We start from the raw sequence: 15,907 nt of genomic DNA, 5'->3' as shown, positions 1-15,907 counted from the left end.
AAAGCTGGGATGCATGTAGGTAACACCTGCCTGACAAAGATTTACAACTGCTCCCCAAGCTGCCTCCGCAGATTGCAAAACTGGGTCATGCTTTTTACAAGATCCATCCCTTAGAGGAGGGGTAAAGGCGGTTTTCTTTTTTTTTTATTTTTTTTATTTTTTTTACAAGAACACACTAAAGGGAACAGAGACTGGTGGCGTCTTAGGAGTTCTGAAGTGCTTGTTAACATCGAACTGGGCAGCTGCCCATGTACCTAGAAGTTGGAGGGGATGAAAAACGATTTCCAGCTGAACTTGGATGTTGTCTAAATAACTTCACACTGGGAAGATGAATTGGGCAAGAATGGGTCAGCCCGGAAACAAGTTCCGTACTTTTAAATACTGGACACACTGAAGCTTAACCCCTGGGAAATGAACAGGAGCAGCTCGATGGCTGGTGTGCTCACAGAGGCAGGCCCATTATTACACATGGCTCTCAGCTCTCAGGCTGGGGGACGACTGGGCCATCGGCACCTATTTGGAGAACAAGGCTCCATGTGTGGCTCATGATCCTTCTGTGGGAGCACTTGCTGTAATGGAAAATATCTTTCACTTTTAGTGCGGCGAGCTGTAGCCCGACTCAATTTGTGCAGCCTGGACTGAGTTGCTCTGGGTTCTCATTCAATTAGGTGACTGATGAAGTCACTGAGCCTGCTGGAGCTCAGGTTTTTCCTCGCTAGTGAGGGGCCTCCGAGGGGCCTCCGGTGGCTAAGCCTCTGCCTCCTACTAGGGAGTCGGAGGGCTGCCTGAGAAGATCATCAGGGGAGTTCGCGTGAAGCAGATTCTGCTTTTCCCCGTTTCCCCAAGAATCCTCTGCTGCTTTCCAGTACTTCCCAGAAGTAGCTGTTTGGCTTTTGCTCAGCTCTGCACCACATATTCTGCAGGAGGAAAGAGGAATGGGAGGTTTCTGTGTCCGTCACTAGAAACCCGTGGCCCTATGAGTTGGTTCTTTGGCCCTGTCTTTGGTTCAAAGGTGGTTTTCTCCCAGGTGCCTTCTTGGCCCGGTCAGCAGCTTTTAAGCCCTCATGGGGTCAGCTGCTATCTGCAGTCTCCTTTAGGAGGGCTGGCCAAATGCAGGGGGCCTTCTCTTAATAAGAGCACCCTCAGGCCAAAGCAGTCCTTGCTACGCTTCTGGCCGGACTATCTCTGCAGGAGAGAAGGGAATCGGACAAGCTTTAGGAGATTTGTTCACTAACACTTGATCCTCTGAACATTCAGGGAGTCACACTGAAGGAATCTTTCACTTTTTAAATCGGCCACACAAGAAGAAATGAGGTAGAGCAGTCTCAGCCCCCTGAGATGCTCTTAAACAAGGCACTCATTATTTCTGCATTGCTGTTCCAAGCATGGCTGTTTGCAGTCTTTGCTCTGCTTCGTATTAGGCTTCTTATTCTTGGTTGTCCCTTCAGTGCTGAGAGGTAGGCTGGCTGGGATTCATTTAGCCCTTCTTATCCGTGCCAGACTTCTAAAGCTTCTGCTTCTAAAGAACTTGCAGAATCAACTGTGCTCTTGGTTTGTGCCTCTGGTTACTTCTGCCTCCTGCAGCTCGTTGACTTTTTAATGTACCATAATTGGGAATTAATCTGCGAACAACAGCATTTGGAAAAAATTAATTGTGTGTGGAATGTTTGATAATTATGTACATATGTTAACCATTTCTTTGCTCTTTGTCATTTCAGGCATCGCTCACCGTGATCTGAAGCCAGAAAATATACTGTGTGAATCTTCAGAAAAGGTATTTAGGGCCCGACTGAGGATGTTACAGATCTTACATTGATGTGGGGAAGCCACCCTTGCTTTTAATATAAGTTGTTATCAGTCCTCTGGGCATCAGGTACCAACTCAAACTGATTATTATGGACACGTGAGAATATTATTACACCTAATATGTAGTGTTTCTACATTCCAAGTTAATTCTCGATTAAACCTTGTCTTTGCTGTTTTCAGCAGTGTGATTGGCTTAAGCCTGAGAGTTTGTAAAACATGTGAGACCACACAAAAATGAATGTTTTCTAGTCCAATGCACCTACCTTCAGAGCAGTTGATGGGAGTCATAAACAACAACTCAATCTTACATGAAGCAAATGTAAGATTGCCTATAAATGATGTTTATGTCATGGTATGTATGCCAGCTGGTGTCTGCCACTAGAAGTGATAATTAGGAAGCAAGTTATTGAAAAGGGTTTCTGTTTCCATTTCTATTGCCCATAAAAAAGAAGACATACCTGCTGTTGAACAAATGCCACCCACTTTAAACTTTCTCTTAACTCAATCTACTAGTAAATGGAAGTGTTTACATTTCCATAAGGATGTGTGAATTTGACGAATTCTGTGTTTGTTAGGAAGGATTTAGGCCCTGGTAGTTTTGAGGACCCACATTCATAGTTCTGCATGTGTATACATTTGCGTATGCATGAACTAGTGTCTTGGTCTGAATTAAGGGACAGCTCATAAACAAGGAACAGCTGTGAATGAAAATGTGAGTCATGCTGCTCCTTACAACTCTTGGGGGGAACAGTAATCTGTTAGCTCAAATAAGATCTTGTGACTTCCTGTCAGTGGCTCTGGCATTAAACTTTATAATTTATCATTATTATTATTATTAATAATAATAATAAAATAATACTTATAAACATTTCTTGAGTGCTTACATTATGCCTGCACATATTTTATTTAGTATTTATAAAATTTCCTGAGGTAGATATTATTATCATCAGTTTATTATATGAATGAAGAAACTACAGCTTAGATAAAGAAACTTGCCCAAAGTCACTTAGCTGATAAGTAGTAGAGTATAGGTGAAAACGAAGGTAGTCTGACCCCAGAACTCCATGGTTGCTCTGAACTGTTATATTGTCTCTGGTTTACAATGTCCTTTCATGCTCTTTGTTTCACTTGATCTTCGTGGTACAGATTTGTTGCCCATTTTTTACGGTTGAATAACTAAATTTAAGAGAGACTGATAGTCAAAAGACGTTATCAAGAAAGTAAAAGGACAACCTACAGAATAGAGAAAAAAATCGCAAATCTCATATCTGATAAAGGTTTACTATCCAAAATATATAAAGAACTTCTAAAACTCAACATCAAAAAGCCAATCCAATTTAAAACTGAGCAACGGACTTGATAGACATTTCTCCAAAGACATACAAATGGCCAATAAGCACATGAAAATATGCTCAACATCCTTAGTCATTAGGGAAATGCAAATCAAAACCACAATGAGCTACTACCTCACACCTACTAGGATGGTTATAATTTTTTAAAATGGGAAATAACAAAGGTTGATGAGAATGTGAAAAAATTGGAACCCTTGTATATTGCTGGTGGTATTGTAAAATGGTGCAGCCACTGGAAAAGTTTGGCAGTGCCTCAGAAAGCTAAACATAGAATTACCATACCACTCAGTAATTTTGCACCTATGTATATACCCAAAAAAATTGAAAACAGAGGCTTGAACTTGAACACCAATGTTCAGTGCAGCATTACTCACAGTGGCCAAAAGTGGGACACAACCCAAATGTCCCGCAACAGATGAATGGATAAATAAAATGTGGGTATGTACACAAGGGAATATTGCTCAGCCATAAGACAGAATGAAGTTCTGATACTTGCTACAGCGTGGATGATCCTTGAAAGCATTATAAGTGAAATAAGCCAAACTCAAAGGGAACCACACGAATATCGTGTGGTTCCACTTACATGAAATATCTGGAATAGGCAAATTCATAGAGATGGAAAGTAGCTTAGATGTTTCTGGGCTGCAGAGAGGGGGGAATGGGGAGTTATTGCTTAATGGGTATCAAGTTTCTGTTTGGGATGATGGAAAAGTTTTGGAAACATACGCGTAATGGTTGCACAACAGTGTGAATGTAATTAATGCCATTGAGTTGTACACTTAAAAATGGTTAAAATGGTGTATTTTATGTTCTATATATTTTACCACCAAAAAAAAAAAGGGAGGCTAAGTGAAAAAGAAAAGAAGAAAGGTAGAATGTAAGAGAAAGAAAAAGGAGGGAGGGATGAAGGAAGAAAGGTGAGCAGGAAAGAAAAGAAGTTGAAAGACTTGTCCAGGCTTCCCCAGCAGGTAGATATCTGAGCTGGGACTCACAGAACCAGCATTTTTTACTCACTCACTGCTGCTTCTGCCCCACAGATTGTATGCACACTAACTGCCCTCCAGGTGGGCTCCAGAGATGACTTGTGCTGTTGGATCTCAGGTGCAGCACCCAGTCCTGGTGGGCTTGGCGGCTATGTTGCTGCCTGCAGGGACCAGCCATCCCAGTTTACTAGAGCCTGAGGGCTTTCCTCAGGAACACAGGACTTTTGGTGCTTAAACCGACAAAGTCCCAAGCAAGCAAAAACAAGCCGGTCACTCTGAGCCACCTAAAGTGATCAAGGGTTTTGCTCCAAATTCCTTTGCCTTCCATGAAAGGACTGCAAAGAGTCTTCCAGGAATACATACTAATTTCTCTGACTTCTGTTTCACACCCTACACCTATGTTTGTCGGCAAGAGTTCCATAGGTTTGCTACTTGTTTTATACTAAGTTCACAACAGTCTGATACCATGTAGTGCTCACATTCTCTTAGTCGGGAAATAAGGGAAGAGCATGGGGAAGAGAACACCTTAGGGTAAATCCTCAGGTGTTTCCTAATTAACCCAAGGAGAGAAAACATGGCCTGACAGGTAAAGCTGGGCTTCAGTGTGGCAGCCACACAACTGTGCACACACATTGTCACCTTTGGTCTCCTCCTCGTGCCCTTTGGTTTCTTACGTTTGTAACCTTTGCTTTCTGCTTTTCCTTTTCAGGTGTCTCCAGTGAAAATCTGTGACTTTGACTTGGGCAGTGGAGTGAAATTGAATAACTCCTGCACCCCCATAACCACACCGGAGCTGACCACCCCAGTATGTGAGACTGCGCACCCTGCGCCACTTCCTTCTGAGCTTCTGTACATTTGGAGTGTCCCTGCCCCCAAAGCTCTGGAGTCCAGAACAGAGGGCTAAGGAAGGAAAAGCGAGCATATCAATACCTTCCTGCTGCTTGGGTTGTCATTTAGCTCCCTGCTTTGTATTGATAACATCCCTCCTGTCCCGCTGCTTATTGCTAATGGGAGCTTTCAGCTTGGGGTGGGTCCTCTGCCAATGACGAGACACATTGTACCTATAACAGGCTGAGCCCTGACTCCTGACCCAGATAAAGACAGACACTACTCCCAGACCAGCCCTTTGGCATACGAGCATGTGACAGCTCTGAGAGTGCCATGCCCACTGCTGAAGTTGTGGCATATCACCTTGTGATGGAGGATGGGGAGTGGTCTCTCTGTGGCAAGAACTGAGAGGTCCTGCGCTCTTTCCTGTAGGCTCACTTGGCTAAGTTGTGCCGTGGCTTTTCTCATTTCACACTTCATGTCCAGATGGTGCTGCTGGGAGCTACTTCTTCCTAAGACATCTCTGAACATACTCGATATACTATAATTATTATGATTCTTTGAGATTTGCATGCTTCATAAGTGAATTTTCCTAATAACCTTTTTTAAGACATGCATTTGAATATGCCCATGTGTTATTCTAAGCAACATTATTAGCAATGTTTGTGTATTAGCTTTTATGACACTGAGCTACTTTGTTCTCAAAGTCATTAACTCTAATTGCCAATAACAGAGAAAATGTCCTTTCTCCACTTACCATCTTTCCATCAAATTAGTTGGGTGTCTCTGGTTAACCTGAAATAATGAAGAGAGAGCAAAAAGAATTTGTTTGTTTTTTATCAGCAGTTTTCCACGCAAGGATGGGAGAAAGGAATCCCGGTCCTGGGTTTGCCAGCTCCCTGTCCCATCCTAGTCCTTGGTTTTCCCCATTTACAAATGGGAGAAGCGGGGATATTGGACTTGTTCTAAGAGCTGTCCTAGCTTTGATGATCTCTTAATTCTAAATCCTTACATTTCCTTGCTCTAAGCTAGCAGGGAAGCTTGGCAGAACGTCACCTTAAGAAATCCTTGCTTTATGGAATTGATCTCCTTCCCAGAGCTGTGCTTCTGATACATTGAAATACCTGTACAGTAAGTGACTGTTTGCAGAGAGCTGAGGCAGGGAGAGATTCCTGGAGCTTCTTGACCAAGGGTCTCTGCCTACTGAAGGACTTGAGAAGATAAAAAGGTGACCTGGAACTGGTCACGTGGATCGTGGGGAATAATAGAACTCAGTTTCCAAATGTTCAGCTGGCCCATCTTTTCTAAGTGCCTTGGTGGCATCAAGCGAGCTGGCTGGCATCTGGCTGGCTCTCCTGACAGTTCTTGCTCTAACTCTATCCTCTTGCTCAAGTCCCATTACATTCTGCTCTTGCCCATCCCTTCTCCCTGTGACTAAGCCTCTCTCTTATCTGCCACTTCCCTCTCCCAACCCTGGCTCCTACAGTGCGGCTCTGCAGAATACATGGCCCCGGAGGTGGTGGAGGTCTTCACAGATGAGGCCACTTTTTATGACAAGCGCTGTGACCTGTGGAGCCTGGGCGTGGTCCTCTACATCATGCTGAGTGGCTACCCGCCCTTTGTAGGTCACTGTGGGGCTGACTGTGGCTGGGACCGGGGAGAGGTCTGCAGGGTGTGCCAGGTGAGTGCAGCCCCAGGACCCACTGCAGAAAGTCTGCTGGGGCATGCCAAGCAGGACCGGGCTGGGGATTGTCCCTGATCTGGAAGAGGGTATATAGAGCCCCTTTCCTCTTCTGCCCAAGGGCAGCCACAAGACCAAGTAGAGGTGATAGGACATTTAGCCCAGCTAGGAGGTCAGGGGTGGGTCATTAGAGAAGACCGTACCTGTGCTGAGTCTGAAAGGGTGAGTCTTGCCGCAGGAAGAGAGGCAAGAAATACAAGTAGAAGGAATGGCACAAGCAAAGACGGGGGGGTTTGGAATAGCTGCAGGTGAGGAGGGAACAAGAGTAAAAGTCCAGGGCTGACGGTGGAGGGAGATGAGACCTGAGGGGTTGCCAGGAGCCCCTGGATGAAGGGGCTTTGTTCTCTAGTTGACCCACCCTATACATCACCCACCCAGCACTCCAAGGAACATAGCCATCCCAGTCCATCAGGGCATTCTGTGCAGTTTGATGATTTAGGGGAGAGGGGAGTCTGCAGGGGGCCCTGATCCGTGGTGTACCCCAGCCATGAGCTGCAGCTTCCACTGAGGTCCTTTGGCCTCAGGGTGGCCAGATCAATGACAAGCACGTCCCACCTATCCCCTGGCCAGTGTGTCTTCAGGAGGAATCTTCTCTACCTAGAACAAGCTGTTTGAGAGTATCCAGGAAGGCAAATACGAGTTTCCTGACAAAGACTGGGCACACATCTCCAGTGGAGCCAAAGACCTCATCTCCAAGCTTCTAGTTCGAGATGCGAAGCAGAGGCTCAGTGCTGCCCAAGTCCTGCAGCACCCGTGGGTGCAGGGGGTGAGTGACCCAGGGAGGGTGGCGTTCCCCTCCTCAGTCCTGCAGCATGGCCATGCGGGAGCTCTCATACCCGGGTAGCTGCCCTCAGCTGGAGGGAGGTTGTATGGTAGCTTCAATTCCTGTGCACACAGAGTGAACTGACTCCTAACCCAGCCCCAGACTGGTCTAAACTTGACTAACCTTGGCCACAGACTAAGCCCCTAGCTGACCCATGCCTGTCTGAAATGGACAGAGACCTGTGGGAGATACAGCACATGCACCCCACTATTGGCATAGGCACACAGCCCAGGAAGCAGCCTGGTGCAGTCACTGGGTCTGTAGCACCATCCCCTGGTACCAAAGTTCATTAGCTGAGAGCTCCCAGAAGCAAGGCCTTGCTGCCTGGCTTGCTGTTTGGCTGCCTTGTGGTCCTGGGGTCTGGGTGCAGCTTTCCTGAAAGGCAAATGGTGGCGTTTTCCCCAAACTAAGGATCCAAGTCTTCACAGGAAAACGTTAACCATCCTCCTTGCTTAGTTAGTCCTGGGACCTGACCTCTGCCCCTCCAGGGGGTCTGCCAGACCTCCTGGGATTCAGTCTCCTTAGTCTGCCAGGCACTAGCTAGCCTCAGTGGCCTTGACAGCCCCATGTTACAGGAGGGGACCCAACCTGAGAGTCTTTGAGTGGCTAATTCCCAGCCACCCAAGAGCTGCTGTCCTTACTGAGCACCCACCACAGGCCAGACGCTGGTAGTAGTAGGACCCAGGCCCTGTCTTCCTGGGGAGAGGGAGATAAGGGAATAAATGATAGGATAGCGTGACAGATGCTTATCAAAAGTGTTGAGTGCACCAAAGGACAAAGACCCACCTATGCTTGGCACTGGTTGGGAGGTGGCGGGGAAGAAGGAATGCCTCACGGGAAGGGACCCTAGAGCTGGGCCTTAGAGGATGATTAGGACTTTGCCATGCAAGGAGAGGTCTCTCCATGAAGAGGCTGGGTTCGGGGCTGTTCCTTGCTTGTTCTCTTCTCGGAAGGTGTGACCTGCAGGCAAGCCCGGCCAAGTCCCTGTGCTGGGCCAAAGCCTGTGGGAACCCACCCAGTCTGTGCTGGCAGGGGTGGGGGTAGCTCTTGAAGGAGGGAGCATTGCTCATCCACACATCTGTCCTTCCCATTCTAGCAAGCTCCAGAAAGGGGACTCCCCACGCCGCAAGTCCTCCAGAGGTAAATGCTCTGACCACACCTAGCACCCTTTCCCCTTGGGCTTGACTTTCTCTCAAGCTCTCAGCTACGTTGGGGTGGAGGTGGGGGATGGGGAGCCCATCTCTAGGCTCAGGTATCCTCCTCCTGAAGGGACTCCCTCACCTGCCTTCTCCCCACTTCTCTTCCTCGCTCTACCCCCTGTAGGTCTGTCTCCTCTCTTCTCCAACCGGATGGTTTCCTCTGCCCTCCAGCGCAAGGCCCTCCTTGTGCTGGCGCTGGAGAAAAACCTGTTTTACGTGTCCACGTGATTCCTAACTGGAAATTACCCTTTGCAGCCCAGAGACAGACCTTATCTGTGGGTTATTCACACCAAAGTTTCTTTGTGCTGCTATGGGCTGGTGAAAGGAGCCGGAATTGGGCACTGGACGGCAGTGGTATCAGGGGTCTTAGATACACTGCTAAGCAAACTAATAATAAGCCGCTGTACAGTAAACGCCACGCCAGATATGGTGCACAGCGCGTTACATATACCCATCGTCTTCACGATAGATTTCAGAGAGTGTTCTTACAACCCCATTTTATAGATTAGAAAACTGAGGACTAGAGAGATGAAGTTAACTCATTCAAGGCCACACAGTAGCCTTGGAAGTTCAACTTTGAACCCGTATCTGTTAGACTCTAGTGCCTTTTAACTCTCCATCTGTTCTTAGCACTGCCCTATTCCCAAACAATCAGGGCTGAAGCCCTGTGGGAGCCCCTCCAGGAACCAACTTGATGGCCAGTTTCTAGGAATTGCAGAGAAAAATCTTACACTTTTATAGTCTCAATTCATTTGAGCCAGGAGGCTACTGCTTGGCTTGGGGTCTCTACCTGATTCCCTGGAGCTGCATTCAAATGCTTTGAGACTCCAAACGTCAGCTCCACCTTAGCAGAGTAATTCAGCAAATCCAAAGTGCCTGTTTATTATATGCAAGCCCTGAGCTGGGTTCTCGGGACACAGACATGAAGGCACAGCCCCTGCTCTTGGAGCTCCCTGCCCTGACCAAGGAGAGAAATATACAGAGGGTGCCAAAAAAAATGTATAAACATTTTAAGAAAGGAAAAAACTATTAAAATTGTAATAATGTATACCAATAACAAAAGATGAATACAAGTCATGTGTATTCATTTTTTGGCATCCTTGGTACATGGGTGGGTCTCATGTGCTCTGGTCCTTCCTCTGATTGATCTGTGTGCCAAGCTGTGGAGGCTCAGAGGAGGGTGCTCTGAATACAAGGGGCATTTGTCCCTCTTAAGTCCAGGGACAGTAATTGACGCTCAAAGCCATTCCAGCCTCAGTGAAGTCAGATTACACACCCGTGCAAGAACGACTTTGGAGAGAGCAGCCTGTGCCAGCTCAGAAAAATGCCGTGGGAGCACAACACTGTAGCAGCTGCTGGGGTGTCAAGGAGCTGGCCTGGCTGACACCCTGAGTCCTGCCCCCTCTTTTCTCTGCTTTTCTCTCTGTCCCTGCAGAAATGGCAGCACAGCGGACCTGACGCTCTTCGCCGCCGAGGCCATCGCCCTTAACCGCCAGCTGTCTCAGCACGAGGAGAATGAACTGGCAGACGAGTCCAAGGCCGTGGCCGAGAGCCTCTGCTCCATGAAGCTGTCCCCTCCCTCCAAGTCACGCCTGGCCCGGCGGAGGGCCCTGGCTCAGGCTGGCCGCAGTGGAGATGCGGGACCCAGCCCGACGCCTACAGCTCTCTGACCCACTGCAGTCACACCTTCCAGGTTCTAGGCCTGTCCAGGTGATGCCCTCAGGAAACCTGTGAGGCCAAACTCTGCAGAACGGGAAGAAGGACCTGCTATGCAGCTCTGGCCAAGCCTTTTCATCCACAGAGGCTCTGAGGTTCCCACCCAACCCCCCATTTCCCCAGAGTCCTCAAGGAAAAAGCTTTTTCCAAAGGGGTTGTCTTTGAAAAGGAAAGCAATCACTTGTCACTTTGCATAATCGCCAGAGGCAGGGATATCTCTTTGCCGGGCTCCTGCCCACCTGCTCACCCTCCTGCAGACCTGGATCCAGCCTGTTCTCAGGGTGGGGGCCAATGGGCAGTGGTGGTTGGGGCTGCAGCCCTCAGGGAGCCAGCTTTGAGAAGTGTCAGTTGACAGGGGCTCTTCCTTTTCTGCACCATCACCCTCCTCTGGCGGTTCTTCCACCTTCCTCTGTCCTCCGGATGTCCTCCCCTTGGGCTGAGCAAAGCCATCCCCTCAATTCATCGAAGGGCAGAGAAACTTGACGTTCTAGGAGCCAGATCAGTCTTCCAGTCTGTAGCACAGAGAAGCACATAATCTTTCTTTGCCGTGACCGAAATGTGTCCCTCATTTATCATCCTCTTCCTTGTTTGGGATTGCTGCTAAAGTCAGTATTATTTCATTTTTAATATGTTTGTTTTTAACCATGCTCTTCCAGCAAAGATGGGAGTTAAAACTCCCACTGCAAGCCCATGGACTTTCCAGCGCGTGCAGTGGCTCGCTCTTCTTCCCTGAATGTCCATGCGTTTGAAAGGTTTTAATCAGCTGTTTCCTATTATTTTAACTGGTTTTAAGCTGTTACCATGATGATGATGAGTGACTTAGAGACCCAGTCTGCTGCTGCATCCCTCAGGCCTGGTGTGGAAGGCGGCACAGGTCTGGGGCAGTTAGAGGGAGCTCTGCCTGATGTGGAGCCAGATCCGAGGCCGCCCAGCTGCCTTGGTCTGAGCATATGGTGCTTGCTGCCGGCCAGAGAGCATGAGGGCAGCTCTGGTGTCAGACAAGCTGAGCTGCTGAGTTACCTAAAGGAATCGCTATGCATGTCAGACAGACATTTATACACGACAGTGCTATTACACGTTGTGCTTGTTTTAATAAAACTTTTAAATTGTAGCTGTGGCCTTCCTGGTGGTCCTTTGTTCCCCTGTAAACCTGGGGAGGAGACAGGCCTTCTGGAGAGGGCCTGAGCCCAGTCTGGTGGGGAGAATGTGCCCCTTGTCAGGACCTCTAATATAGCACCTTATTAGATTCATAAAACAAGGTGAAGGAGACATGACTGACTGCTTTTCTTTTTTAGATGAGGAAATGAAATTCATCAAATATTTGTCAATCTCCTATCGTGTGCCAGGACCCAGAGATGAGTAAGAAGCAGGCTTTGCCTTTTAGGACCTCCCCATCAAGTGGATGAGATGGTGTCAGAAACCATAACACAAGCTCGCTTCAAAAAATGCTTAAAGGATGCGCCCTGTACACAGCCCATCCTACCCAGCAAAGCGGGAACAAAGTTCCTTTCTGTCTAAAGTAGCACTAAGCCCTTTGTGAGGATCCATTGTGCGTCTGAAACTGTACTTGTCCTGCCAGAGTTGGCAACGAAGAAACATGGTGCCTCACATCTACAGCCGTGCAGGTTCCTCCTGCAGGGGGCTTTCGTGTGCCTCATCCCATGTAATCCTCAGAACCAGGCTAGAAAGTGCTGAGGTGGGAAAGGCCTTGTAAGTTCCCAAAAAGGTGGCAAGAGAGAAGTCTGAGTGTCAGGGCAGGGGACTGGGTGCCCTGTCAGCTTTTCACCCTGGGCAGAGCAAAGCAGAGAGCTAGGGTTAGGGCTCTTCACTCTGGAAGCCTGTGATGGGCCCGGGTGCCAGCTGTCCTGCACTGTGAATGCCTCCATGTTGATGATGACGTACTTTCTATTGACAATCTTCCTTTTGCAGTAACCCTTACCACCCTCACATCCGGTCTTCATCTGATGGGCTGGAAAAACAGTGATGGGCCTGCAGGATCTGGACTTGGAACCAGGGCATGAGTTTTGTCTCTGGACTCCAGCCCCAGCCTGGTCAGTCCTCTAGGGTGGCCCAGCAGAGATGTGACTTCCGGGAACTTCCTGGACCAAGCACTCCCCACCCCACCCCCCACCGTGTCCTGCACACAGCTCCAGCTGGGCTCTCATGCCTCTGTGCCTTGGCCCAGGCTGTTCCCTCTATCACCCTGCCTCCTTACCCAGGTCCACCTGGCAAGGCCCCTCTCATCCTCCACTGCTCTGCTTCAATGCTATCATGCCTACTCTGGTTTTGCTAGCGTTAGTGTGCACTTACTAAGTAACAGGTACTTCTGAGAAGCTTACAGACATTATTTAATTCTCACAGCAGCCCTTTGAGGTAGGGTACTATTATTTTACCCCACTTAACATGAAACACCAAGCAGAGAAAGAAAAGAAAAGCTTGCCCTAGACTATACAGCTAGGAAGGTGGAACTGGAATTCCTCCAAGAGAGACTTGGGATCCACAGCTGTGCTGCCAGGGTTCAAATCCCAGCTCTGCCACTTAACTAGCTTTAGGCCTTGGGCAAGTTACTTAATCTCTGAGGGTCTCAGTTTCTTCAACCAAAACTTAGGCATGCTGACCTCATGGTGCTGTTGTAAAAGTTAAAATTAATAAATGCAAAGTGTTTAGAGCAGTTCCAGGCACACACGGTAAGTGCTCAATAACTGTTAGCTGTGATATTCGTAGTTATTTTTATTATTGTCTCCTGGGGCAGAATTACTCAGCTGGGTCCCAGTGATAGAGATGAACTTTCCCCCTTTCCTTGGCTTGTGTGGGTGGAGATGGATCTGGGCTCCAGATGGGCCTGGCCTCTGGCCCTTTGTAGGGTCCTCATTCTGACAGGCTGCTCTGCCCCTCTGGGGTGGGGTCCTTGTCCCCACGGGGCAGCTGTGGGGGCCCAGGGGCCTTCCTCTGCCACTGCTCACTAGGTAACCTTGGGCAGTCCCCTGCCCTTCCTGAGGACCAGGCCGTGTGCCTGGCTGTGCTGGGCAGAGGTAGGTATGGCAGACACACTGAGGGAGACTCGGACGTGGAACTGTGGCAGCACGTCCCCTGGCTCCAGGCCTCACACTTGGGCTGGGCCTTAGGAGAGAGTTGGTCCCAGACGGCAGTGTCCCAGACCTCAGGCCTCAGCCCCAGCTCATCCTAGTTAAGTGGAACCTGAGGACTCCTGTCTGAGCCTTACCTGGGGCCCCAAGCACCTGCCTCTACAGGTGTCCACCGGCCTGAGCTCTGGGGCCTCTCCTCCCACCTGGCTGACTGCCCCTCCCCAGACCCAGCTCCGTGAACAGTAGTGCCTGGGTCCCGTGCCAACTGCTCTAGCTACTTAGGTCTGGAAGGAATGGAGGAGCAAGGTTCCCCAGTGGCTGGCACTCTTGTTGCCATGGCAGCAGTTGCCTTGGAAGCTGCTTCCTGACTTCAGCTTCCAAACAGGCCAGGAAATCTGCCCAACCCCCCAGGGGATCTGTGAATTAATCATGCTCTTTTCTAGGGTCCTCACCCCTCAAGGAAAATAAACAAAACTAAACCAAGCTGAGGTCTTTCACGCCCTCTTTCTCCCCACCCCCATGCCACCCTTGGACTTGGTGCTTCTGGGAAGGAGAGCTCATAGGCAGGCACCCTTCAGTCCTAGCCTCAGTGACAGAGATTTTGTGATGGAACTCAGCAGTGACCCATGGCTGGGCCACACCTTGAGTCTGGGGCCTGGAGAACCCCGGCTTCTGGGAGGGGGACTCTAATGTTTGTGGGGTGGGGAATGGGTGGGTGGTCCAAGCTCTAATGCCTTGGGCTTCCATCTCGTTTACATGTTATAGTAAGGACATCACCAAAATACATGCATGTATTTCCTTTTTCAGAGATGATACAGTCTATATCAGAAAGAACTGGCAAGCCTCCCTCTCTAAATTTGTAACCAATGGAGGAACAGGCATCACAAAAGTTTCCAGCAGCCCTTAATGAATGACACTGCTGTGATGAGGGAAAAGATATATGCCTTGACTGATTCTTTTGAAGACAGCGTTTCCCTCTGATGGTGGGGTTGCCAGTTCCACCTACTTCAAATAAGACAATTTAGAAATTCAGGGGCACAGATATGCTAGAGTACTTGCCAGCTAAGCAGGGAATCTGGACACTGAGGTCCTATGAGGGCAACCCTTCCACTCCCCACATCTCAGTCTCCTGGTCTGTTCTAGAAAGGAGCTGGCATGTTTCTGTGGCTCTGTGATCTAATAACTGATAATGGCTTAATGTGTCTCTCCCCCTCCATATTTCCTCCTCTGATCTGTGCCCTGAGGGATTTACGATGTCAAAGAACAACTCCTATTTGGAATTTGATCTTCCAGTTTTAGAAGTCAGAGTGTTCTGGAATCTGAAACACAATGCACAGGCATCCCTGACTCTAGCCTCTGCCAGCCCCAGCCCCATCCCCATCCCCATCCACAAGATGAGCAGAGTGAGGCTTAGGCAGGTGGAGTGGCTGGCCCAAGTCTCACAGTGCAAGGTGGTCCGAGCCTCTGGCTGGTGGTGTGGGAGCACTGCACTCGGCCTTCCACTAGGAGAGCAGCCGGCACAGGCCTTGCCTGTCCAGTTACGCACACACGTAATGGGCAGGGGTTCTGTGGAGGGTGTTTAGATTCCCAAAGCTCAACCTTTCAGGAACATGTTTTCAAGGACAATTATTTTGACGGCTCCTTCTAAAACTAGTCAGTGGGGGATTGATTACATGTGACAGAGACATGGGCTGTCATTTGATGCCTAATTAGAGGAATAATCAGACCTCATCCTGGCAGCAGTGACTGTGACTAGGGAATGCCCACCTCCAGGGGCTTCCTCTTATGGGGCCCAGTAACACGGCCCCGGGGCCCATCAGGGTCCTGCAGGCACCCCTCCTCTCTACACACCTTTGAGTTCACACCTGTCCAGCACCCAAGCAGTGCCTTCCCTCAGCTGAAGCTCAGTGAGGTGACCCTGGCCTTCCTAAGCCCCCACCCCCACTAAGGAAAGCCTCTCATTAGAGACAGAGGTCCTATGGTGCCAGTGGGCCTCCTTTTTGCCAGCCTGTGGTGGTCATGCAAGTCCAGTCCTTCCCTGAGCTCTGCCTTGCATCCAGAAGCCTTTCCCAGGGCCCCTCTAGCCTTGGCATTCTATGGAGCTCGCACATTGCATCTGCCCTCAAGGGACACACAGTCTGCTGGGGTGACAGAAAAAGAGTGAGGACTGATGGTAGGCACTTGGCCTGGGGACATGGCAGCAATGGGAGGCAACCCACCCACTCAGGCGCCATTAGCAGCTGGCAGAGCAGGGTCCTGCAGGATGAGGAGGTGATGTCCAGATGGTTGAGACCAGGCAGACAGTGAGCAGGAGGGCAGAGGAGGAGAAGGGGAAGGGCGTTGAGTAAGGGGCAGCTATGGAGGCAAAGACCA

The 15,907-nt window shown here is 49.2% G+C and overlaps 1 protein-coding gene across 4 annotated transcripts in view; it reads left to right on the top strand.

The window, feature by feature from the left end:
• MKNK1 (MAPK interacting serine/threonine kinase 1) overlaps nucleotides 1–11,559 on the top strand; it is a 38,078-nt gene extending 26,519 nt beyond the window's left edge. For 2 of the 4 annotated variants that reach the window (XM_074334669.1, XM_019749405.2), the window contains 6 exons: nucleotides 1,719–1,774; nucleotides 4,851–4,946; nucleotides 6,456–6,650; nucleotides 7,312–7,476; nucleotides 8,630–8,673; nucleotides 10,168–11,559. In XM_074334669.1, coding sequence (XP_074190770.1) covers nucleotides 1,719–1,774; nucleotides 4,851–4,946; nucleotides 6,456–6,650; nucleotides 7,312–7,476; nucleotides 8,630–8,673; nucleotides 10,168–10,402 — 791 coding nt within the window. In that variant the 3' untranslated portion in view covers nucleotides 10,403–11,559. The remainder of the gene's footprint in view (nucleotides 1–1,718; nucleotides 1,775–4,850; nucleotides 4,947–6,455; nucleotides 6,651–7,311; nucleotides 7,477–8,629; nucleotides 8,674–10,167) is intronic. The other 2 variants (XM_074334671.1, XM_074334670.1) reach the window with 2 other exon arrangements.
• Nucleotides 11,560–15,907: the final 4,348 nt, after the last annotated feature.

This window comes from Rhinolophus sinicus, linkage group LG06 (genome assembly GCF_036562045.2).
Source record: "Rhinolophus sinicus isolate RSC01 linkage group LG06, ASM3656204v1, whole genome shotgun sequence".
Classification (NCBI taxonomy): domain Eukaryota; kingdom Metazoa; phylum Chordata; class Mammalia; order Chiroptera; family Rhinolophidae; genus Rhinolophus; species Rhinolophus sinicus.
This window is presented reverse-complemented; position numbering and strand designations above follow the sequence as displayed.